Genomic DNA, 25,744 nt, shown 5'->3' with positions numbered 1-25,744 from the left:
ATAATCAAAACCTCCCCAAATGTGAAGATGGAGTTGCTGCCATCAGACTTCAGAGGATCAGAAGCTGATCTCATAGAAAAGAAATAACCAGAAAGGAGACAGCCAAAGTACTGTCTCTGTCCAGTGCACTTACTTTTAATGCTGGATCCGAATTCTTCTCTTTCACTGAAGAAATAAAGCCCAGACTGGACACTCTCTTCATCTGTATCTTCATCCGAAGATGACAGGGTTCCATCCGACCCATCCTCACCATGATCAGCAGGTACAGAAACTGCAGCCTTTTGTGTTGCTTTAGCCAGAATGCATCTACATTTGAATAATGGAAAGAAGAAGAAAAAAATGTTCACCTCTGTTGTATGATGGAATAATTATTTTTAAACAGCCATGTCAAAGAATCAATGTTTTATTTATTTATTTTTTTATTTTTTAACCACAAAGTGGAAGGTTAGGAAATCTTGAATTTAACAACACATGTAGGAGGTAAGAAAACATGTGAAGTGCCTGAGACCAGGAGAGTGTTGTAGAGTGAACACAGCAGAAGAATTGTATCATGTTTTTAAAGACATCTCTTACTTCATCAGATTCATCTAGAACTATCTTACAGTACCATGCTGTTGATTTTATTAAACCCATTCCAATATTTGTCTTTTGCATGCAGTAAGTTTGAGGGTAGTTCATTATAGGAGCATAGTCCCTGTAACTATACAACACCAACCCCCTTACTCTGCCCCATTTGCACATCAATTCTTTTTAGGGCCATAACCAGGCTTTACCATGCAGGTATTTTGTGAACATACAGAAATTCTGAATCAGGTGTATTCAACTCACCAAGACTGCACTCCTGCAGCACTACAACATCTCCACCAGGTGGCGATTGTGTATTATTCTTTACTAAGCATTTTCACAAACAGTGTGTCAATTCCACTGCCCCCTGCCTTCATGATCTGTGGCAAACTGAGCTGACTTCTACCATTCGAAGACTGGTGGAACTGATATCAAGGCCATTTTTTCAGGCTGCCACTCAGCTTGGCTAACACCAATTATTTGCAAGAAGAACAGCAGGACAAAAAGCACTCAGTGTTACTAAGTCATCTATTTTTTGCACCATAGGTTTAACTAAGGACTGTAATTACTATCTTTCTTGTCTACTATAGGATCATAGGTTCACAGGTCAGTACTAGGCTGTCGATTCAGAGGACCATGAATAGCCCAACAACAGTACCCTAAACTGTAAGTACCTGCTGACATGACTAATTTATACCTGATTTTAGTCCTTTTCCATGATGGCTAGATCCAAGTTATATTCATAACTGCCCATCTGTTCATCCAGGTTGTGCTTAAAGAGGGTCAGGGAGCTACTTTACTTTCATCTTAAGGAAGTATATTCCATAAAAGCTATTAACAGTGACATTCACCCCAACCCAGGTCCACAAACATCCACATCACCCACTAACCCCTCCAACACCATTTCTCTCCCCAAAAAAACACAAGACCTACCACTACTAAATATCAATATTAGAAGCCTTCAAAACAAGATAACCGAACTACATGCCCATCTAACCCATTACCCACAAGGCATTATCGTATTAACAGACTTAAACCTGGCATCAATAACAATGGGATACTACTCCCAGGCTATAATATCATATGCAAATACCATAAAGACAGAAAAGGAGGTGGCACAGCAATTTTATTTTTAAAAAACTTAGGTGTTCTGCCTTCTAAAATAAATGTTCCCACCTTTAATAACGCAGCCAAACTAAATACCACTCCTCAAAAGCATGTTAACATCATTGGTATCTATATTCCTCCTGGTGATAATATCCCTATAATGGAGAACCTACTACAGGGAACGCTAACACGCTCCCCCAGGAAAGTCCTTGAAAAAGTGCCAGTATGACTGTGTCATGGTTTACGCCAGTGTCAATGACTAGAGGTGTACCTCACCGGATTATATTAAGACAGACATGATGGAGCTCACAGAATGTGTCCAAGGCAGGTATGAGCTTAGCATTGAGCAGCATGCTACTTTTCCAAGGATGATGCCGTAACATGAGGAAAAAATAACTGACTTCAATAATTGGCTTAGTATTTGGTATAATTCAAAGGGGGTCCAATATCTGTCAGCCTGGGAGGATATGATCAACAGACCACGCTGCTTCATTAGGGATGATCTGTATCTGTCCCATCTACAGTTTTGATTACTGGCAAAGACGTTGTCCATCCCCATAGTTCCCTTTTTTAGGTAATGTCAACCTGATAAACCTACCAACATAATGAAACAAGCAAAGGAAAAATATGAAGGTGTTATCAAGCAGTGCTTGGAGCCTAAACAAGAAACTCCACTCCTTACAAGCCCTTCTTACCCTGAAGGATGCTGGCATCTGTGTAGTAAAACAGCAGAGAGCACTCTGGCTGTGCATGGCTATAATGCCTTCCACACATTTAGACCAGCTACTGTACAAGAGGGATAAACGATGAAGGGATCTCAGTCTTTATCCAGAAGAGACTGACATCAAGGCTGGCAAAGCAGCATTATAAGCTACAGCTTTTGCATGTCCAAATGACCATCAGAAAGGTCCTGTACCACTTATTATCTAGGTATAGAACTACCTCTATGACAAAAGAAAACCACAACACCTGTCTACAGGAACTAGAATAAAACCACAACAGCTGTCTACAGCAACTAGAATCACTCAGTATTAAACCTGATATCATTTTCCTAGGTGATTTAAACTATCCAAATATAGACTGGGAAACCTACACCACCACTAGTGCACAAGTACAGAGATCCCTAGAATTTGTCAGTACAAATGCCCTTGAACAACTAGTCAGAGTGCCCACTAGGGGGATTAACATCTTGGATCCTGTCCTTACTAATATGGGAGCATTTTGCACCACCCCTTGTGGATCTTCATCATTTGTTAGGTCTGACCATAAAGCTGTTTCCTTCTACATAAAACTGAAACCAGAAATCCCTTCCACCCAAGATACTTTTAGAAATTTATTTAAGATAAACTACCAATTCCTAAATGATACATTGACAAGCTTCAAATCCTCACCAAACCCAGTTAACTCCACTGAATATGCAGAAGTGTACACTGCCTCACTATACCAGCATGTAAACAGGTGCATAGATGCAGCTGTACCCCATAGGAACAAGTGCAGGACAAACCCCAGAAATAAACCTGAATGATGGAACCATAATATCAACAAGCTTCATAACAAATGGAAAATAATTTTGACCAAATGTAAGAAGAGTAATTCCCAAGATGTTAGAGCCCTTGTCACCGAAATAAACAAACAATTCACAAACTTAATAAAAAACACCAAAGCTAAATTTGAGGTTAAAATAGCTATCCAATCCACAGACAATCATAAGACATTTTTAAGTTATGTTTGTAATCTCAAAAGTACAATGCAGCAATACGCTGAGCTTACTATGAATGCTGTTACCTAGACTGAGACTGAAGATTAAACAAACCTACTGGGTGATAAATTTAGCTCTAACCTTACCCCTCTCTTCTCTTCATCTGTCCCTCAAGCTATACCTGAAACTGTCTCACCTCCAGCTATCACACAAGACCAAATCCTAAAAGTGCTATCAAAAACTAAAAATACTGTATTGATGGGTCCTGACAGTATCACTGGCTGCATCTTAAATAGCAGGATGCTTGATTTAGCCACGCCCCTAACAACACTGTTCAATCTAAGCCTCCATACAGGTTTTATGCCAAGAGGATAGAGAACAGCTACTCTGCATAAGGGAGGACCTTCCACAGACCCAGGCAATTACAGACCCATAAGTCTGACCAGCCTCATATGCAAAGCCATGGAAAGACATCATGGAATTAATCTGTCAGGACATAGGGAACCTACAATCACTAGACCTGCCTCAGTTTGGATTCATCAAGGGGAGGGCATGTGTACACAACCTGGTGGATTTGTTTGAAAACGTCACCAAAGCAATGGATGAAGGCAAAATGGTACACACCACAAACCTCAACCTGACCAAAGCTTTTGACACAATTCCCCACTCAGTTATAGTAAGAAAGCAAAATAAACTGTGAATAAATCTCTATGCCACTTGCTGGATTGCCAAGTGGCTCAGAGATAGGGTGCAGATAATCAAAATAGGGAAAGTTAACTCCACAAGGAGGCTGAAATCCAAAGTTTAGTGAAGCCCCTCATACAGGGGATGGAGTCATTAATTCTTTGCTAAATAAAAAAGGAATGCAGTGGATATTGTTTCTTCCTAGAAGCAGCACACAGGAGGAAAAACAGATTTATGAATAGAGAAGGATGCATAGAACAGTGAGTTTCATGTTGGAATTGGCATAGAAAGAAGAGTGATGACATGGCTAAAGCAAGTTTGTCTCTTTTCATGAGGAGGGGATGGAGGCATATGCCTGGCACATTCACAATGGGTTAACCCCTGGTGAGCAGGGATCACATGGAGATACTGTTTGCATGGGGGACAGGGTCATTTGATTACATAGACACAAAGGCATGTTCATACATTGTGATGGGCACTTGCATGCCAACTTCTTGGATGCTTCAGTGATATGTAGGGGTGTTAGGTCTTAAATGACCCTCCCCCCAATCCTCATGTGGATGATGGCACCACTTCTGGCCTGCTTGCACAGTGCCTTCATGAGAAAAAATGTTTCATGGGAGTCTCACCCCAGGAGGGTTGAGTGGGCTAATTGAACAGCAGTACTAAGTCTTGATAGTCCAGAAAAGGGGGGGGGGTAAAAAAAAGATATTGATTCAATTATACATGCAGTTTTGAACTTATAACTGAAAAAGTGCAGCACATACTCTCAACATACTTAAGTAACTGGAGATAATAGCTTGCCTGAATCCAGTATAAACAGCAGTCATACTTAAAATACACACAGGAAGCCATAATGACAGAGAGAAAGGGAGAAAAAAGAAATGGGTAACACATTTTCGGTTATTCTTTAGAAATTCTTTACTAGATAATGAGTAATTATGTATGTTATACAGGAAAATGCTGAGGGTGTTTTAGGCTCAGGAAGCTTTTTTTTAACCTGGATAAAGCATTTACAGTTGAATTTTTAAAAAATAACTTTTGGAGTTTTGAACAGAATCCTGCAAATGAATGTAGTTTCTTAGAAGTTGATGGACATAGTTAGAGTGTTAGGATAGATAAGTTGTAGTCAGTGCAGCATAGTTTGTTGTGGGGTGTTTGCACTGAAGATCTTCTGGATATAAAGAAGAAACTGGATTTTCTCTAGATAAGAAAACAGTGAGGACGTAGAAGGTGTCCATTTTTAAGAGTTTGCATACCAAAGGCTGTTGCAGTACATCGGTTCTTCACAGGGGGAAGTGAGATGATTGTGCAGATATGGCTGGCAGTTGTTTGTTTTAAGGTTAGACTTTAGTTGGAATATGATGCTGTTATAGGTTGGCCTCATTAATGTTGTGGTAGAAGAATTCCTTATCAGTGGCACATCTTCCCTCTGCTGATAGGAAAAAGAGATGTTTTGTAGACCAGAACAGATGTTTATTTTTGTTTGGATTTGTCAACACAGTGCTGAAAACTCAGATTTTTGGTTCACCCTGACTCATAGATATCTGAAGAATTTAGTCCTAGGGACTGCTGTTTATTTTATTATTCACTTCATAGAAATTTTGTGAACCAGAGAAAAGTTTTTGTGTCCTGAAGAACATTACTTTTGTTATTTTGGTGTTTAAAAAGATCATTATATTTAAAGTAAAATAAGGTCATTTTTGAGGTATTTCTTTAAAGTGGAGAGTAGTAGATGACCATATTGTCCATGTAGTGCATGATGGGGAAGTCGGAGCTGGTCAGTTGAAAATTTGCTGTTGAAGAGGAAGAATATAATAAAGAAGATAATCCTGAGCCTTTGGGACTTCTGTTGTAAGCGGTGAGAAAAGTGAGGATTAGGATGAGGTTCTAGTCTTGACTGTGAAAACTTTACAAGAGATGTAGTCCTTAAACCAGAGTGAGGAATTAGCACTTACCTCACTCGCAAGTAAGGCATCAGGAAGGGTAGCGAGATCTACAAAGTCGAAGGCTTTTGTGAGGTCAGTGGAAATGGAGCCTACTGTATTACCTTTATCTATGAGAAAAACATCTGTTAAACAGGCCTGGAATAGTGCTTTTACCTAATCAGCTGATGTGTTGGTACCTGGATAGCAATGCTTACTTCCAAATGAAGGAGGTAAGCTGGAAGTAAACTGAATTTTTAAACAGTTTTGTCAATGCTGGTAGAATATTGTTCTAAAGTCACTAGCAAATGGCGGTCTGGTAACTTTGGGGAGAGTTTTAATAGTTTGTTGCCAGACGTTTGGCATGGTGGTATAGCAGAGAGAGATGTTCTATACATGTTTTAATGGGTTATTATATGATCTCTGCACAGTTTGATGAACCATGGTTGTAAGAAGTCATCCTCAACAGTGACATCATTAGGAATCTGTTGTAAAAGAGACTTGATTTATTTTTCTTTTTATGGTTCTAAAGTAGAATGATTAGATGAAATGGGGAGAAAAGGTGTTCGCTGATGTGCACTAGTGGTGGGTTAGTAAGTTTGGGAAGGTGAGTAAACTCATTTAGGAGGTTTTCTGGAGATGAGGTACTTGAGGTGTAATTAAATTATCATCGCTTAGAGGAATCTTGTTTGTTGTCCACTGGTTATACAGTTTACTAGTTTCCAGAAGTGTTTTGCCTAATAATGTAGGGAGACTTGCTGGCTGGGATTGGAGGTATGAGGCTTTGTGATATCTAATGGATTTTTAGATAAATTTCTTAAACCTATGAATATTCTCCTTATTTCTGCATTTGGAGATTATTTCCAAAGTTTCTAGGCCTCATCTCCAAGGCTGAATCGTATGTGATTCAGTTGTTACATTTAGATTTCTTTTTACTGGAAGGTCAGCAGTCTGTTAGGTCATTGGCTGCTTCAGGGGGCCATTGGTAGTTAAATATTGGCAACCAATTGGAAGAGGCTAATTCTTTTTACAGGGATATTATATATTTGTAGGGCTGGTCCTTAAAGTGGAGAGCAGTAGGCTACATCTGTAGATAACCATACTGTCCATGTAATGCATGATGGGGAAGTTGGAGCTGGTCAGTTGAAAGGAGGGCAGTGTTTTTGGTGGGTCTGTTTAATTTGCAAGTTACTGGGAAATGGTCATGCAGGGTGGGGGATCATGGATATTTCAATTATGTTATTAGGGATTAACATTAGAGTCACCCAGGAGGGTTATGTTTTTGAATAGGTTCAAAGCCTGTAGTAGTTAATCAATGAGGCTTTGAATTTTTCATTGCAGGAGGGTAAGGAGAGGCAAGCAACAGCTAAGAGAAGTTTAAGATGAGTCAGGTAAAGAGATTATTGTGATAAATCAGATGGGGTCCTATTAATGAAGGGATGAAGCTTGAGCTTTGAGTCTGGGTTGTAGGTTACATTTATGAAGTAATATGTCTCACTTCCAATTATTTTCCCTTGCCTTGCATTAAAAATATAGTTTTACTCCAGAAAGAAACAGGGGTGGCTTGTGGTACTGGCTGCTGGGCTGCAGCCCCCCCCTTTAAAAAAAAAGTAAAAAAGATAAAAAAGAAACACTGTTGTTTTAGTTCCTCATTCTCAGAACTCTGCAACTCCATAAATGGGCATGGGCAGAGATCTATGGCAACCTGAGAGTGTAAAAAAAAGAAAACGTCAAGGTAACCTGTTCCAGTTACTGGTCTTTTTTTGAAAACAGTCCAGCAAAAATTTTACTCCTCTAATCTGTGAATCTGTGAATCTCTTTCATTTTTCCCTTGCCTTGCATTAAAAATATAGTTTTACTCCAGAAAGAAACAGGGGTGGCTTGTGGTACTGGCTGCTGGGCTGCAGCCCCCCCTTTAAAAAAAAAGTAAAAAAGATAAAAAAGAAACACTTTTGTTTTAGTTCCTCATTCTCAGAACTCTGCAACTCCATAAATGGGCATGGGCAGAGATCTATGGCAACCTGAGAGTGTAAAAAAAAGAAAACGTCAAGGTAACCTGTTCCAGTTACTGGTCTTTTTTTGAAAACAGTCCAGCAAAAATTTTACTCCTCTAATCTGTGAATCTGTGAATCTCTTTCATTGTGATGTTGGTCAAAAGCATCACTCAACATGCATCTCACTAAGCTGCTGAAAGAAGCAGCGAGGATCATTTCTTATTGGTGCAGGCTGCACCAGCTGACTGTGACACCTGAGACAGGAAAAGGATATTAAAGGATTCAACTTGCTGTACAGAATGAGTGCAGGAACAATTATTTATTTTTTTACAGACAGCATGCCTACTGCTGACAGCAGTATGACAGTGTTTCGTTTATTTAAATCTGTGGATGTGTGTGGTGTGTGTGTGTGTGTGTGTGTGTGTGTGTGTGTGTGTGTGTGTGTGTGTGTGTGTGTGCGTGTGTGCGTGTGCATGTGTGTGCATGTGTGTGTGTGTGTGTGTGTGTGTGTGTGTGTGTGTGTGTGTGTGTGTATGCATGCGTGTATGTATATGTATGAATGTATGTATGTATGTATGTATCTATACGTGGGGGTGGGATGGCTTAGATGCTGTCATCTTTCCTTGTTGCATTATGGCTGTGATTTTTTGCCTCATATTTTGATCATCTCCATGTATAGTTTCTGTTTCTTTTTATGATAAATAAGTAGAGGGTGTAGATGCCCTCAGATGACACTGAATTCACAGAATTTGTCTGATTTTTTTCTCATATTTTGATATGTTCCTTGTAAAGCTTTTTGCACGGGGTGAAGGTGGCATTGATGTTTTTACTCTCCCTTAGGTTGCAGAATGGCTGTGATGGTCAATAGTATAACTGCTGCTCAGTGTGTCTTAAACCTGAATGTAATGTTATGTATGATTAACTTTGAAAATAATGTTATGTTTTGTAAAGTGTTTTGTAATAAGTTAGTACTATATGTGCTAAATGCTGGTATTGCTTATGACTGTAATCTGCTTGAAACTAGCATTTAATAAATGTTCAATGTGTATTATTATCTTGGAGCTTTTCTCCCCGGGCCTCCGCTGAAAATGGACATGTATCCAGTCGGACTATCCCAGTCAACAAATGTAAAATAAATAAATAAATGTTTTGCCTCATGTTTTGGTCTGCTCCTTGTAAAGTCTGGGGCTTTTCTGGCAAATAAGTGTGGGGATGTTGATGCTTTCAGATGACCATGATTTCACAGAATTTGTTTGATATTTTCTGTCATATTTGTTATGTTTCTTGTAAAAGTTCTTACATTTTGGCAAACCAATGAGGATTATAGTCACTAAAAAACAATGACAAACATTTCACAAACATTTCAGTTCAAGCTTTAACAGCCTTCAAAAATATGCTATTCTTTGAATCATGAGCTAAGAAGTAGATACATATTGGAGTAGGAGTTCAATGAGTTGCACACCGAATTCTGACAGCAGTGAGCTGCTAAGATACATTCCTGTATGGTAGTTAGTTACGTATGTATTCATCTGACTGCAATCAAAGATCACAGGTCTGCAATCATACAAGGAAGCTTTAACTGATGATCACATCTGCATGTGTTGTGTTGAGGGACAGACATGTTCTCAGTTGTCCCTGGCGTAATGACATTTTTCTCATCCTTTTTGCCTCATATTTTGGTATGTTCCTCATAAAGTTTCTGCATTCTTTTCTTGCAAATCAATGAGGATTAAGGTCAGTAAATAATGATGACATTCAAGCTTCATACGAGAAGAGAGAGCAGTTGGCATAATGGTTAAGGTCTTTGACTCTCAGGTACAAGGTTTGATCCTGACCTCTGGCCAATGCCTGTATGGTTCCTCCCATCTCTGAAAAACACACTGAGTGTTTCCATCTCAAACTCACCTGCAGAAGCACAGACTCTAGATTGTGCCTTATAAGAGAAAGGGCTGTACAGATTAACCACTTTGGGCATCTAGTAGGAGAACACAGTCCCTGCTGTGGCAAGGCTAGCCACATGGTGTAAAATATGGCTCTATTTTGTTGACTAATGTTGCCAAATAGACATGGGTATGTGCCCTGTGTAAAATATGGCTCTACTGTGTTGACTAATGTTGCCAAATAGACATGGGTATGTGCCCTACACCATATCCTTGGGGATGTACATGCCCCTATTAGCCAGTTTGTGTCTGCCTATTGGCCCAGTTGCTCAACTTAAGAATTGAGTGAAAAGCTGGACATAAAATCAATCATCCTACCAAATATGAACTAAGAATTGCTAATATGGAGTCATGCTAGAATCATTAATATTGTATAGTATGCACAGTAAAGTGTAGTCCTTCCACTGTTATACAACATGGGTTTTAAGCCAGTAAGTAATGGGAGTGGGATGATTATTATGACAAATAACATGCAGTGTTGTCACCAATACACAATAGATCATGAACAAATAACATTAGGCAGAAAATAAAATATTAATGCAGTACAGTGAAGCCTGATCTACATAAAATGGGTAAAAGGTAAGAAGACAGTGGCAACAGGAAGTAAATATAGTGGAGTATTGGGCAGATATTGTAAGAACAGAACAGTATGCACCTGTCATGACTACATAAAAGGGGGAGTAGTTACAATGTTGAAGGAAAAACAGAATTTAGATTTAGATGGGGAAAGTAATTTTGTTGGTAAGACGTTTCAAGTCTTGTAATCAAAGTATGGAGTGGAGTGCTCCCACTACCGTTCTGTGATTAATTAATAATAATATACTACGATGGGTATCATCTGGTGTGATCACAATATGAAGTGCTCTGACCACCTTCCTCTGTAACATAGTATTCATTTTTTTCTCATCAATATTGCATTTTTAGTCAATTAAAGTTTGTCTCATTATTATCATAACATGCAAGAGTGTAGCTATACCAGGTAAAGGTATATACCTGTCACACGGGGGTATACACTGGCACAGAGAGATGTTGGATGAGTCTGGTGTTACTATTATCATTGTATTACCTTAAGTATTAATCTGCTAAATCTTAACTGCATTTATTTGCTTACTGTGTTACTGTTAATGTGTTAAAATGTGTTTTTTTGAATGTTAGGGGTTTGGAGGAAATACCTCCACTAAAAGACATATTCTAAAACATTTCTAGGTGAAGATCAAGCTGATGTTATGTTTCTTCAGGAAATTAAGGTTACATGCAGACATGTATAATTAAGTTACTTGTTCTGGCTCTGATGACAAAAGGAAGTGTCATAATATGGAATCACCTTTAAATTTGGCAGCCCATTCATTAATAAGACACAAAGTGGAGAGGGTGGCTGCTTGCAGGAGAAATTTCAGACATCTGCTGGTTACATTATTGTAGGGTCTAGAGACTCCCCTGTTCTCTTTAATAAATTAATGTCATCATTGAATACCTTTTCTGAGAGTATCATGCAGGAAGTTTCGAGAGATGATTCTGTATTTGATTGCAATAATTCCAAAATGGAAACCGACTTGAAATCTCGGAGAACACTGTATTAATGTCTGGCAGAGTCAGGGCTTACTGAAGGCTGTGTTTTACGGGCGGCCATGGTGGTGCAGTGGTTAGCATTGCCACCTCACAGAAAGAGGTTCTCCGGTTCAATCCTCAGCCGGGGTGCCTTCTATGCAGAGTCTGCATGTCTTCCCTGTGGTCGCGTGGGTTTCCTCTGGGTGCTCCTGTTTCCTCCCACATCCCAAAGACATGCTGTAGGTGGATTGGACACTCTAAATTGGCCCTACGTGCGCGCGTGTGTGTGTGTGTGTGTGTGTGTGTGTGTGTGTGTGTGTGTGCCTTTTGTGGAAGGCTGGGTGCCGGGCTGACAACTCGACACTGTAAAACTCCACTGCCAATCATGAGTGGACAGGTGATCCTTTGTGGCAACCCCTAACCGGGAAAAGCCGAAAGAAGAAGAAGGCTGGAGTGTTTTACATCTTGATGAACCAGGACATACTTTTACTACCTGAGAGAAGTTGCATATGAGTAGATTTGATTATTAGTTAGTTTCTAGCTCCTCAGCTGGAGCTCTAGAATCAATTCACTAGCTTTTGAAAGGCCACAAAGCCATATGACTCAAGACTAGATTTAATGTAAGTAGCTTTTTTACCCTTCATAGAGGACAGACAAGTATTTTTTTTCAGGACTCTGAAACATCAGCAATGTTCAAGAGAGGGATAGAGAGGTTTGTTACTGGGACTTGCTAGTCCCTCTCTTGAGCATTGCTTTGAAATATGCCTTTGGCTGTGTGGATAGAATCCTTTTCACTCTAATTTTTTAGTTGTGATGCAGTTAAGGGCATCTTTTGGGAATAATATTGCTTAGAAGACTGGAAAGGGAAAGAAAATTGGATTTGGGATGCATGTATTAAGTTTCATTTTAAGAGCAAGAAAGTACAGTTGTGTACACTTACCATAAATGTAGATGTTTGAGTGTATTCACTGTTGCAGTCATCACATTTGGGTTATCTGCTTGCAGTAGCCCTCAGTCGGCCTGATTATCAGAGTCTTAGGTCCTGCATTGGTTGCTGTCTCATTTTCCATGACGTTAGGTAGTCAGGGGTATAAAGCATGCAGCCGACACCATTACATCAGTTTTTCTTGCCGCAGATGTCAGGTGCCCCCCTAATGCGTAGCAATTAAATATAAATATACAATGATATACCTCCAACAATAAAGCAAATACACAAAAAAGCTTTTAAGCATAGTAAAGGAGAGCAAAGGTATATCCAAAAGAGGTCAGGGGGTTGGAGGGAGGCTAACCAGGACTGCAACAGTGAATACACTTGAACATCTACATTTATGGTAAGTGTACACAACTGTACTATGTTCTTCATGTTTCACTGTTCAGTCATCACATTTGGGTAGAGTCCCAAACCTGAGGATGGGAGGAGGAATTTAGATAGCATTAGGACCAGCTATAAGGCCCTGCAAGACTGCAGTGGCATTGCCGCTCTGGATTTAGAGAAAATTGGCAAATGGTAATGCTTGGTGAAAGTATATACAGAACTCCAGGTAGCAGCTTCTAGGATATCCCTGGTAGGGACACCTCTGAGAAAGGCTGTAGAGGTAGATACAGCCCTGGTTGAATGGGGTCTAATTCCCTGTGGGATAGGTTTTCCATGGTTCTTATAGCAGAAATGAATGCAATGGCCTATCCATTTAGAGATAGTTTGCTTTGAAATGGCCTTCCCCTCTGCCCCTGCAGCAAATGCCACCAGCAGTTGTTCAGATTTCCTTTGAGGTTTAGTCCTGTCCAAGTAAAATCTAAGTTGTCTGTGCACATCTAAGGAGTGCAGTATCTGTTCCCCTTTGTTCTGTGGATTAGAAAAGAAGGTTGGCAAATGAATGGACTGATTAAGAGCCACACTGGATACCACCTTGGGCATGAAGGAGGGATTGGTCCTGAGGGACACCCTGTCTGCATGAAAGATGATGAAAGGCTCCACTGCCATAAGGGCCTGTAATTCAGATACCCTTCTTGCTGAAGTGATTGCTAAAACAAAGGCTGTTTTCCAAGAAAGGAATTTTAACTCTGCACTTGCAGCTGGCTCAAAAGGAGGAAGAGTGAGTTTTTCCAATACAAAGTTAAGGTCCCAGGCTGGAGTTGGAGCTCTCCTGGGTGGTCTTAAGTTTTTGGCCCCTCTGAGAAACTGATTGAGCAGTGGATGAGAGAAGAGGGGTGGTTCTGTGTTGTAATGAGCTGAAATGGCTGAGGCGTGAATTTTGATGGAGGAAAAAGAAAGGCCCTTGTGAAGCATCTCAGTTAAGTACTGAAGAATCTGAGTTAAGTCAGGTGCTGCTGTGCCCATTCCTTGAGATTGGTTCCAGGCACAGAATCTTTTCCATTTTTCAGCATAAGATTTTCTAGTACTAGGCCTCCTTGCTTCCAAAATGACATCCGATACTTGTTTACTGAGGGATGGTAATGGAGAGATTAGGTAATTAGCCAGGCTGCCGGGTTCAGGGTTTGAAGCTGAGGGTGCAAAATCTGGCTCTCCTGCTGAGACAGCAGGGTAGGGGTCTGAGGCAGGTGCCATGGAGCTAGCTGTGACACACTGCCCAAGAGGGGGAACCAGTGTTGGCATGGCCAGTCTGATGCAATCAGTATCATCCTTGGTTTGCCCTGTTTGATCTTTAATAGTACTTTGGAGAGGAGAGGCAGAGGGGGGAAGGCATAAATTGACAGATTTTTCCAGCTGAAGGACAGAGCATCCACTTTCCAAGCTTGTTTGTGGGGAGTCCTTGTGCAGAAATTGTCTAATTGGTAGTTCTGGGGGGAGGCAAGCAGGTCTACATCTGGGGCTCCCCATTTATTTATCAACATGTTGAAAGTCTTTGGTTCCAGTTTCCACTCGTGTGGGTCCATGAGATTTCTGCTTAGTTCGTCTGCCAGTGTATTTAGTTTTCCTGGCAGGAATTGAGCCTGTAGATGCACTTGGTAGCTCAAGGCTGTGTTCCATAGAGCCATGGCTAGTCTGCAGAGGGGGTAAGAATGGGTTCCCCCCTGCTTGTTTATGTACCACATAACAGTGGTGTTGTCCGTCTTTACCATTAATTGTCCTGGAAGAATGTGGTCCTTGAAGGCTGTCAGAGCATTCTGTACAGCTAACATTTCTTTTTGATTGATATGCAGGTGCATTTGACTTGGGTTCCATTTGCCCTGAATGCACTTCCCTGCCAGGAGAGCCCTCATGCATAGTCTGATGGGGTCTGTTGTTAGGGATTGGGTGGCAGGGGGTAGAGTGAATGGTAGTCCCTTGTTTTAGTGGCAGGCCTCTGCCCACCAAAGGAACTCTAACCATAGGCAAGGTATGATAGGAATCATTGCTTCTAGATCCTGAGAATGTTGGCACCATAGGCTTTTTAGAAACCATTGTAGTTTCCTCATATGCAGTCTTGCATATGGAATTAGTAGAATGCAGGAGGCCATGAACCCCAAGGCTTGCAGTATTTGCCTTGCAGATAGCAGGGTCTTTGTGGCCATTAGTTTGAATTAAGTTGTCAAATGAATTTGTTTCTCTGGCATGAGGAAAGCCATTTAGGAAGTTGTGTTCAAGCTTGCTCCCAGGAATATAATTTGTTGACAAGGTACCAGATGTGATTTTTCATTTATGGTGTACCCCAGACAAGTTAGTATCTTTGGCACAAATGCCAGCTGATTCAAAAGTATGTCCTGGCTTTCTGCCTGAATTAGACAATCGTCCAGGTATGGGTATATTTGAATATTTCTTTGCCTGCAAAATGTAATGACTGGAGCTAGGCACTTTGTGAATACCCTTAACACAGTAGATAAGCCAAAGGGCAGTGCAGAGACCTGATAGTGCATGTAGCCTGCTTTGAAGCATAGGTATCTTCTGCAAGATTACCTGATTGGGATGTGCAGGTTGGCTTCCTTTAAATCCAGTGTTGCCAACCAGGCATCTTTGCCTAGCATAGGGAGCAACTGGTGAAGAGTTAGCATCTTGAATTTTGGAATCACCAAAAAGGTGTTTAAGATAGAAAGGTCCAGGATAGGACGCCATGAATTGTCTTTTCTAGGTACCAGTAAAACTCTTGAGTAGAAACCTTGTTCCTTTTCCTCTTTTGGTACAGTTTGAATAGCCTTTATGCTTAAGAGAGAGAGAGAGAGAGAGAGTACTTGCTTTTGAGCCTCTGCCCACTGATTTTGGGGTAGATCTGGCAAACCGTTTGCGGTTGATAACGTGTGGAAGTGAAATCTGTATCCTTGGGAAACTAAATTTAAAGCCCATTTGTCCTGGGTAATGAGTTCCCAGTTTTTAGCCTGCAGAGCAATCTTTCCCCCTAAAGGAGCAGTCAGCTGAGAAGGGCTTGGAAGTTTTAAAGTTAAGTCATTGAGACAGTTTACCATAGGGGGGAGTCTTACTACTCCCCGATTTGGAAGTGGGAGCCCCCCACTGCTTAGTCCTGTGCGTACCCTGGCACTGAAGCCTGGGTGTTCTGCTGGTTCTGGGTTTGGACTGAGAAGGCCTGGAAGAGGCAGGAAAGGACCAATTCTTAGAGGGCCAATGCCTACTAAATCTTGGAGGCTGTACTTGTAGGAAATCTTTAACAGTTTGCATAGATTTAGCTTTTTCCCCCATCTTTTTAAGAACTTCTTCTGCTTTGTTGCCAAACAGGCAGTCCTGGTTTAAGGGAGCATACAGCAATTTAGCTTTAACATGATCTGGCAAAGATTGCTCCTTAAGCCAAGCATGCCTTCTAAGTACAGACCCAGTGACAGTAGCCTTGCAAGATGCCTCTAGTGAATCAAAATCACATTGCAAAGTATGTTTTCCAACCTGTTCAGCAGAATGCATTAAATCCTGTAAATCCTTATTTTCAGCACAGTCAGGAATCAACATCATTTTCTGTTTAAGCAATCCAATAATATGTTGCTGATACTTTAACATATGAAACTGGCAGTTTAAGGCCAAGGTTGCAGAAGTGTATACCTTCTTACCCCATCTATCCAGCACCCTGGAGTCTCTATCAGAAGGGGTAGGATTTGTGGCAGTAGTAGCCTTAATGCCCTTGGGTCCCTATGAAATGGTCTCAGGATCTACAGTAGGATTTTTAAAAAGGAAAGTGTGAGAGTCAGGAACCCTGTAATATCTATCAGATTTTCTGGGAGCAGGAGGTAAAGAGTCAGGGGCCAAGCTAGATTCCGAAAAGGCATCATCAACAATTTCTAGTACAGGAGGGATAGCTAAAGGCCTGTGTTGAGGCAGGAGTAAGAAATCCCTAAGCCTCTTTTTAGAATCAGAGTAATCCTGACTTTCCCAGCAAAAATGCTCCCTAAGAATATGGAAGGTTTCACCAAAAGAGAAATCATCTGGGGGGTGGGAGCAGAGGGGATAGAGTCCTCTGCATCAGAATCCTCATAGGTATATAAGTGTAAATCCTGGTCATCAGAGGAAACAGACATTTCAAAATCCTGGTCAGAAGTATCATAAGCAAATTCAGTCCTAGGTCTCTTAGAAGGGGAAGGTTGGCTTCCCCTGATTAAAGTAATAAGGTCTTCAGCCATTCTTATCATTTGTTTTTTAGGCATAGAGGCCTGACCATGAGATCTGGGTGTCGGTTTTCTAGGCATGGTTCCAGTTTTAGGCCTTGAAAAAGAAGATGGCATTGGTTTAATATGCAAGTCAGTAGGCCTGAATACACCCTCAGAAGCTGGTGCCTGCACAGTGGCTCCGGACCCATCCATGGTAGAAACATCCACAGGTTCCACAGTTGAAGCATCTCGCGGCATACCGGACTATGAATGGGTCTCAGTAGAGGCCTGCGAATCTGAAGTAGCAGGTATCAGGGGCTGCGAAAGCACCTCACTGAGTACCGGTGAACTGGCGACTGGCTTAGGAGAAGTGTCATCAGCAGCTTTGAACCTAGGCGGCCTGTCTCTGTCTTTATCTTTGTGTTTTTTCGGAATGTCGGTAGACGGATGGCTTACCGAAGACATATCTGGATAACTGAACCGAGTACCAAAATATTTAGAAGTGTAACTATACCGATGATGGATAGTTCGTTGCTTAGATAAGGCACAAAACCAACAGAGAGGTATGTCGTGGTCTGGGCCTAGGCAATAAATACAGTACGAATGAAAATCGTTATGAGGTATTTGCTTTCCACAAGAAATACAATTATTAACTTTTACTGACATCGGTTTAGAGCAAGAAAAAGTTTCCCCAATGAGGTACTTAGCTTTAGTTGAAGACTTCAGTTCTGAAACTCGAAAATGAAAATTTCAGGAGTCGGCCAACCAGCACTTGCGAACTGCTTCTGCTTCGGGCACTGCACGGCAAGAAAGACTGGTGTAATGGCGTCTGCTGCATGCTTTATATCCCTGACTACCTGATGTCACGAAAGATGAGACAGCAACTGACGCAGGACCCAAGACTTTGATAATCAGGCCAACTGAGGGCTACTGCAAGCAGATAACCCAAATGTGATGACTGCAACAGTGAAACACGAAGAACATCATGGATTCAGTATTACAGGAAGTGTCATAAACATTTAAGAATTCATGTTGAAGTTTGAGGCCCCAACTTTGTACTATTCAGTAACATGTTGTTGGACCTTAGTGAACAGACCTAGTTACTAGTTCAAAGATTAGAACAAAGGAGAGCTTAGCAGACAGTTTTCACTTTCCAGGGCGATAATCATGGACCCTAAACCCATTAATGGAGCTGTTTCTAGTTTCAAGAGGCTTTATAGAGATAAGACACAATATGAGTACAGTTGAGAAGGTTGAGCATAGCACCCGTTTGTCTTAGGTACTGATTTGTGTTTACCTAGAATAAAAATGTTTATTGGTAGTTGAATGTGCAATGTGTGCTTGTTACACTGCCCGTTGTATATTATTTGTTACATTTAAGGGAATGCATGGTGAACTGTGTTCAAAGGTATTGTTTAAAAAAATATTCTGCAAATGTTGATTATTTGGAGTGGGAGGAAAAGGACTGTAGCTTACAATGGAGATGCAAGTATACTTTCTTAATGTTAGGTGGGTTAAGAAGAAAACTAAAACAGGACAGAAGGAAGCTGAATTTGTTTTGAGTAACATGACTACAAATGCTAGATGGAGGGGTAGAATTATATGCCCCCTGTGAGGGAAGAGGGTGATAATGAAGACTGTGTATCTGTGGGAGGAAGGGAAACTAGAGACAAATCTGGGAACTAGACTGACCATGTCTGGTAAGGGAAAGGGCAGGTGGGGGCTAGTAAATGGGGATGGGGAGTACGATTTAACAGGATGGTTTAGATTAGCTTGTGTATACGGAAGGACAGAAAGCTTCTGACTGATGTCATATATTTGTCTTTGATTTGTGATGAGATACATGTCATAGGATCATGGGAAGTTACTAGGCTAATGGCCCTAGGGCCCTTACAAGACTAGCTAAGTTCTACCCTTATTTCCATGATCAGCACCTATTGCCCCTGCCCAAGAGGGGCACAGGTGGAACCCCAGGGTGAATTTTTGGTTATCCATCCTATCATACAGATTGCATTTGAACAGAGCCAAATGGGATGTTCTGTTTGACATGAAGTGGGAGTCTGTTCCAAAGGTGTGGTAACCTCTGGGAGACAAATCTGTCCCTCCAGCAGGTTCCATTAATGTCACATACCAGATTAAGGTCTTTAGAGTGAGTAACCTGTGTACTATTTGGCTTACTGGTTTACAGATATGCAGCATTTCCAATAAAGCCGAATCAGAGATTGCATTGTATGCAAGCCAGAGATCGCCTCTGAATAGTCTGTATAAAGAAAATAAAGTGATAGTGATTTCAGGCGATCCACATAGGACAGATGCTGAAGACCTAGAATTTTCCTTCTGAGGAACCTTTGTGGTCTCTCCAATTGCTGCAGGTGCTTGGAAAGGTACATACCAAAAGGGTCATTGTACTCAATTATTGGCCTTATGAGGGAAGAGTACAGGGAGGTTATAACTTCTTTTTTTTCTGGAGGCAATGCCCTTACTTATGAGATGAGCAATATAAAATGCCCTTCTTACCACTGTGGAGATATGGTGGTCAAAGGTGAGGTTGCGATCCACCTGTGTGCCAGATCTCTCACGTCTGAGTGCCACTTAAGGTGTTGCTATTGATGTGGTAGTTAGCAGGAATATCGCCCTTACCAAAAGGGATGATAATACATTTTTTGCATTGAATTTAAGGCCACAACTTTGGGACCAATCATTTGTTTGTGCAAGACCCTCTTGTAGGATGTTGACATCATTTGGACATTCTGTGACCACTCCCACTTTGTAGTCATCAGCAAACTTTGTCAGCCACATACCTTTAGCTTTTTCTTGTACTTCGGAGAAATAGATTCCAAACAGCAAAGGTCCCAGGACTTATCCCTATGAAACACCACTAGTTACAGGTCTGCTGTTGGAGGTGGATTCCCTTATTTTTGACTATATGGGTTCTATCGGTGAGCCAATTAGTGAACCATCTAACAATATAAAGGTTGATACTTAGCTGGGTGAGTCTGTCAATAATCCCTGAGTGGGGGATAGTGTCAAATGCCTTGGCTAAGTCTAGGTAGGCTGTATGCACAGATTTCCCCTCGTCCAGGGCTTTGGTGACTGTCTAAAAGAAGTCCACCAGGTTAAACAGGCATGATCACCCTTTGACAAATCCAAACTGAGTAGGGTGAAGTGTTTGGAGATTACCTAGTTTCTTTGTTGATAAGATCCATGATGATTTGCTCCATGGCCTTGCAGATAAGGCTAGCCAGGCTAATAGGTCTTTAGTTCTGGGATCAGTGGAAGCATGATCTTTGTGCAAGGGAATAACAGTGGCTGTTTTCCATTCAGCTGGGATGAAGCCAGTCTTTAGACTATGATTGAAAAGAGTAACCAATGGTGTTGCTAATTCTTGTTGGATCCCATGTAGGATGCAGCCTGGGATGTTAGCAGGTCCCACAGATGCTGTGTTCCTGGACTTACAGAGGGTGTTAATGACCTGTTCTTTAGAGATACAGGGTAGGGGACATATGGCAGGGATGTCATCGAGTATGTGTGGTGGGGATAGGGAAGTGAAATTTTCACAGAATATGTTGGCCAACAGGTTAGCTATCAACAGGTTAGCTATGTCCACAGGCTCAGTATATGTGGTATCATTAACTACTAGTTTGGCACAAATCTGGGCCTTTCCCTTTAGGTTACGGATGTAACTAAAGAATGCCTTATGGTTGTCTTTAGTTGAGGAAGCTAATTTGGAATCATAGTTTGGTTTGGAGGACTTCACAAGAAGTCTTATTCATTTATTTAAGCTGAAGAGGGAGTGTTTCCAGTTTAGGGCTCACTTCCTCTTACTCTTAGAAAGCAATTTCTTATTGCACCTGTCCAAGGAGTATGGGAGTTGACTTTCGCTGTCATATCTGAGAATACAAAAAAATCAATAAAATATTTAAAGAGTATTTTAAGTTATTTTTAATTCAGTTTTCAGAATTAAATTTTTTCAAGTGGCATGCTGCTTCAGTTGACTGTCTCCTCTAATTTATCACAGGTGAACCTGTATTGGTGATCAACATCCCATCCAGAGTGTAATCTACTGTCCCTTATGCCAGTGCTTCTAGGTTAAGCTGTCATAATATGTCCATGAATTGGATTGAGTGGGTACTTACACTAAATGGACAGACTTAAATGGAAACACTGGTATTTATGCTTCTCTTTAAGCATAACACTTCTGTCCTTTAGGATAGGCAGTACAGGACAGTACTGCATTCACCTGTTCGGGGGGGGCAAGTAAATCCCTTCTTTTTTCCCCAAAGCTGCTTTAATTTTCATTTACATAATAAAAAAGGCATGTATAGCCCACACAGTAGATACTTATTTCTCCTTGGTGGTTGGCCAATGAGTTCTCTATCAAACCTAAATCTTTGATTTATTCAGCTTTATACATCTGGCTCAACCCAAGACCAAGGATGCCAAACAACCAAATGTAAGCAGTTATATGTTCACTCTTTTTCCCTCGGTATATGGGAGCCATTTCCTAGGGTCAGATAGCCATCTCCCAAACTGTACCAAAATAATATTTTTTTCCTACGGTTTCTACTGCTGTTTTCCTTAAGTAGGTCTCCCTCCTGTTTTTGTAAAGTCTGCTTCATCTCCCCCACTTCCTCCAAAGAAGGCTCATTTTGCTGTTTCCATGATCTTATTATTACTGTCTTTTTGAATACAAAGCATACAAATGATACTAGAAAGAAGAGTCTTAAAATAGCTTGGTAGAGACATTGAAATGTAGGTTAAATTGCCTACACTTCTTAAAAAGTGGTTTAAATTTTGCTCTCTTTAATTTGGTTCACAGGGGGAAGTCACTGTCAGCAAAAACACACTGTTAATAGTGTCTTCTGCCTTTTCCATAGTATCAACAGCAGTTGTTCTTTTATTTGATAAAGCTGGAATTTAAGGACAATAGGCAAGGGAAACACTGACCAGCTCTTGCCACTGAGAAGACTATGTGTACCCTTTCAATCAAGATTTGGTCTTCTGAGAGGCCAGATTTCTTGCCAGGCTGGGCAATGACAAACTCGTTACAGTCCCGTCCCTCAATTCTATCAAGAATGTTGGCTAATCTAAGTTTTTTTCTTGCCACTCTCTGTCTTCCATCTTTTAGAGTTTGGTTTCCTTTTCCCCTCATGTCTCCCACAGTTCTATTAGTCTTGATTGTGTCTCCTCTTCATTTTCTATTATTGTTGACAGCCTGTCTCAATGGTCATTCAGAGCAGATTCTATTTCTGCTGTTTTCTGTCAGTCCTCCTCATATGCTCTGTTGATGAGCTGCCAATTTTTAATACCCCTGTGTATGATTTGTCTATTTTGTCCCCTAGTTCTCTTTTCAGTGTGATTTGGGGATAGGAGTTGTTTCTCTGACATCTAGGTGCTGCCTTGCAGTTCTGTGGATGTAGGTTTGATGTAACGGGTCTATATTATAACAGCGAATGATCAAAAGATCGAAGGCTGTTATATCGACCCCAAAACATCGAAAACTAAAAAGAGCAAACAACCAGAACAGCGCATTTTTTCCCAGGGAAAAAAATCGCTGTTTCCAAAAAAAAAAAAAAAAAAAAAAAAACACCACACTAAACACTATTTTAAGTAGGGGACTTCACCCACCCACCCCTAACTTAAATATACCAACTCCGAGATCGCACTACAGTGCCAAAAACGGCAAAGTGACAGAAGCGGCCAAGTGACTACTTTCCCAGGGAAAGAATTCGCTTACATGCCACTTCGTCATTTTGCATTTTCGACATTTGAAGTTCGACCAAGACGCATTCGACAGAATGTGTCTTCAGTGTTCTGATAGGAACCCGATGTAACTCTTCTCCCTTGCATTTTCTTTTTTCAGCATCCACACTGTTTCCTCTCAACCTGGGTACTTTTGAGTTTTAATTCTTCAAATGACTCCTCACTTTCTAAAGTTTTTATTACTTTTACTTAGGAAGAGTGCACTGCCTGCTGCCATCAAACTGAATGCCATTGTGGAAGCAAGTGAATCTCTTCTTGTGGTATTTGGTCTTATCACGTCCCTGGGCAAGTTAACATTTCTATGCATTGCCTATCCAATCAATTATTATTTCTTAGTCACTTTAAAATGAGAGTGGAGGTCTCTTCTCTTTCTCTCTCTCTCTTTTTATACACACAATTGCTACTGAAAGGCATGTAGTTAATTAAGGCCTCAGTAACATTTTTGTGTTTTCAAACAAATCAGCTTCTGTTTCTTGTGGACTAGGCCACCCTGTGCCTCTTAGGTGATCTGTTATTTTCAAATACCACTCAGCCTATACGACTGCAGTCCTTAAAAGATGGACTCCACTACATCAGTCATTGGAGGTTATGACAAACTTCTACCAACACAGTTGTTTGCAGGATTACTCTTATTATCAGCTGCCCTCCAGTGGATGCATGTAGACGCACAGAGGCTGATCTGATGACATAGCATCGGTGCTAGGCCATTCCAGTCCACTTATCACTTGTTTTCTCACTCACCTATTTCAGCTACCTAAAAAGCTTTTGAGTTTCCCATTGTCATTAGTCTGTCACTACAAAGTTCCCACCACTCTTTCTACAAACAAGTGCTTCTGTGTTTCACGTCATTTACCATATCTCCTTCTAGTATTAAAACTTATCCCATTCATTTCTAAATGTTACCCTTTCTGAACTGTAATGCACTTTCTGTCCTATTCTGTACCAAGACTGATACTCTTGGATGTTCTTTTCCCTGCCCTTCTCTCACCATTTCAGTCTCTGTCTCCTACTGAAAGGCATACAGTTTGAACCCTTTATTTCTGGGTCTTTGTCTTTTTTGCTAAGATTCAAAGCCTGCAAAAACTACAAGCACTGTTAGTGATTCCCTGTTGGGTGAAAAAAGTAAATTTATTTTTTGTCTGTGAGTTGCTTAAAATGATAGAGCTACTGTTTGTTTTACCTGCTCCATTTTGTTTTCTGTTTAATAAATCTGCTTGGCCTGGTGTTTTTGTTCTGTGTGGCGGATAGATGCTTAAATTATCTAGGCTATGCTTTTATTCCATTAGTACATTTTTTTCTTGAGTGATACTTAAACACACAGTGAATTTCTGTTTTTTTATGTCTTTTGTGATAAGATTCAAAGCCTGTAAAACCTACAAGCACTGTTAGTGACCCCCTGCTAGTTATTTTTCCCACCTACCCTCCCTCCCTCCCATTTCTCCCTCCCTCCCTCGGGTCTATATTAGAACCGCAAAAGTCCTATTCAGAGAATATGTAAACATCGAACCATATTACGTGAACCGCGAATACACCGAACGCCCTAAACTGCGAAATTCAAAATCTCAAATCGTCATAGTTGTCCAACCCCACCGCCCGCTACATACTACCTACCCAAACAAAATAAATAAACCACATACATACACTAACCAAAACCCTACTTCTAACCCTAAAGTAAATCTTGCATATACTACTATGTATGCACTTACCTTAACCCGCACCCTAACCCTAAGGTCCGTAACTATTGCACACTTACCTTACAGAGCTATACCCAAACAAAATAAATAATTCACACACATACACTTAACAAAACCCTACTTCTAACCCTACACTAAACTTTACATACATTACTATCTATGCACTTACCTTAACCCGCACCCTAACCATAAGGTCCGTAACTATTGCACACTTACCTTACGGAGCTATACCGCAGAAGGGCCAACCATGACGATTCAATATTTTGGATTTCGTGTTTTAGGACGATTGGTGTTTTCGCAGTTCGATGAATACGTGTTGACATTTCCGTATTCGGGTAAGTGGACCTTTGTGGTTTTAATAGGGAACCCCCTTCCATTTCTTGTTCTGCTTTTTAAACTTGGTGATTTTAAACTGCCCACCCTTACTGTAAATTGAGCTTTATAAACTCCTCCTTTTTTACATTGCTGTTTATATCTTGAATTATTTATTTGCCTTTCCTTGTTCTTATTTTGCCTCTTGTCTGTTCTGATTTACTTGCTCTGAATTCATTATATATCCAGTTGTTGGATAAAGTAGTATATCTTTACACTCTAGCAAACATTTTTTTGTGTTCTTATATCAAGAGGTCAGTGGATTTTCCATCTAGTGGCACTGGGTGGTAGCCTGGTCTGTACAGGTTGGGGAAACACACTAGAGATTCCTGCATGGAGTTGTTTTATTGGCAGGAGAGCTTATTAATCACCTTACCCTGTTTTTAGTACCTTCATAAATTCTGTACAGCTGAGTGTCTCTTGGCTCATTTCTATAAAGAGAAGTAATTTTATTGAATAATCACAGTTTTATAAGCTGTTTAAAGTATGCTGATGTATTTGTATCTTTAAGTTTGTTTGTGGTAGCATTTAATTCCAGACACTCTTTTACTGTGCTTTTACATTTGGTGAATTGGGATTATTCATCTAGTGACAAGAGGTGTTTACCTGGTCTATCTGAGTTAGGAAGCACAAAAGGGTGCTAGGTGTAGTCATTTTATTGCCTGGGGGGCTCAGTCAGTTTTCTGTATTTCCAGAGCTGGTATAAATTTGGCACATTTGAATGGAAATGCTCACTGTGTCAGTGCCCTGTACAAATGAAAACATCTGGGAACATTGCCTACTTTCATTATACCATGAAAGTTTACTGCGCTAGTTACCTTATAGCATCCAGGACTATTGTTGCTCAGCGAGAATCTGACTTGGCAGTGGGCAGCTTTGTTGGTTAGGTTAGCTGCAGAATACACCATGTAAGCACCCTTCCTTCATCTGG

At 40.7% G+C, this 25,744-nt stretch overlaps 1 protein-coding gene across 1 annotated transcript in view; it reads right to left on the bottom strand.

Annotated features, from left to right (window-relative positions):
• The window catches only part of LOC122810798 (glutamate-rich protein 3-like), a 129,099-nt gene that overhangs the window by 93,438 nt on the left and 9,917 nt on the right, over nucleotides 1-25,744 (bottom strand). Inside the window, exon 3 of the mRNA XM_044082358.1 lies at nucleotides 134-306. Coding sequence (XP_043938293.1) covers nucleotides 134-306 — 173 coding nt within the window. The remainder of the gene's footprint in view (nucleotides 1-133; nucleotides 307-25,744) is intronic.

Source organism: Protopterus annectens, chromosome 9.part0 (genome assembly GCF_019279795.1).
Source record: "Protopterus annectens isolate FY-2018-M chromosome 9.part0, PAN1.0, whole genome shotgun sequence".
In the NCBI taxonomy this organism is placed as follows: domain Eukaryota; kingdom Metazoa; phylum Chordata; order Ceratodontiformes; family Protopteridae; genus Protopterus; species Protopterus annectens.
Note: the sequence above shows the minus strand (reverse complement) of the source record. Positions and strands in the feature narration are given on the sequence as shown.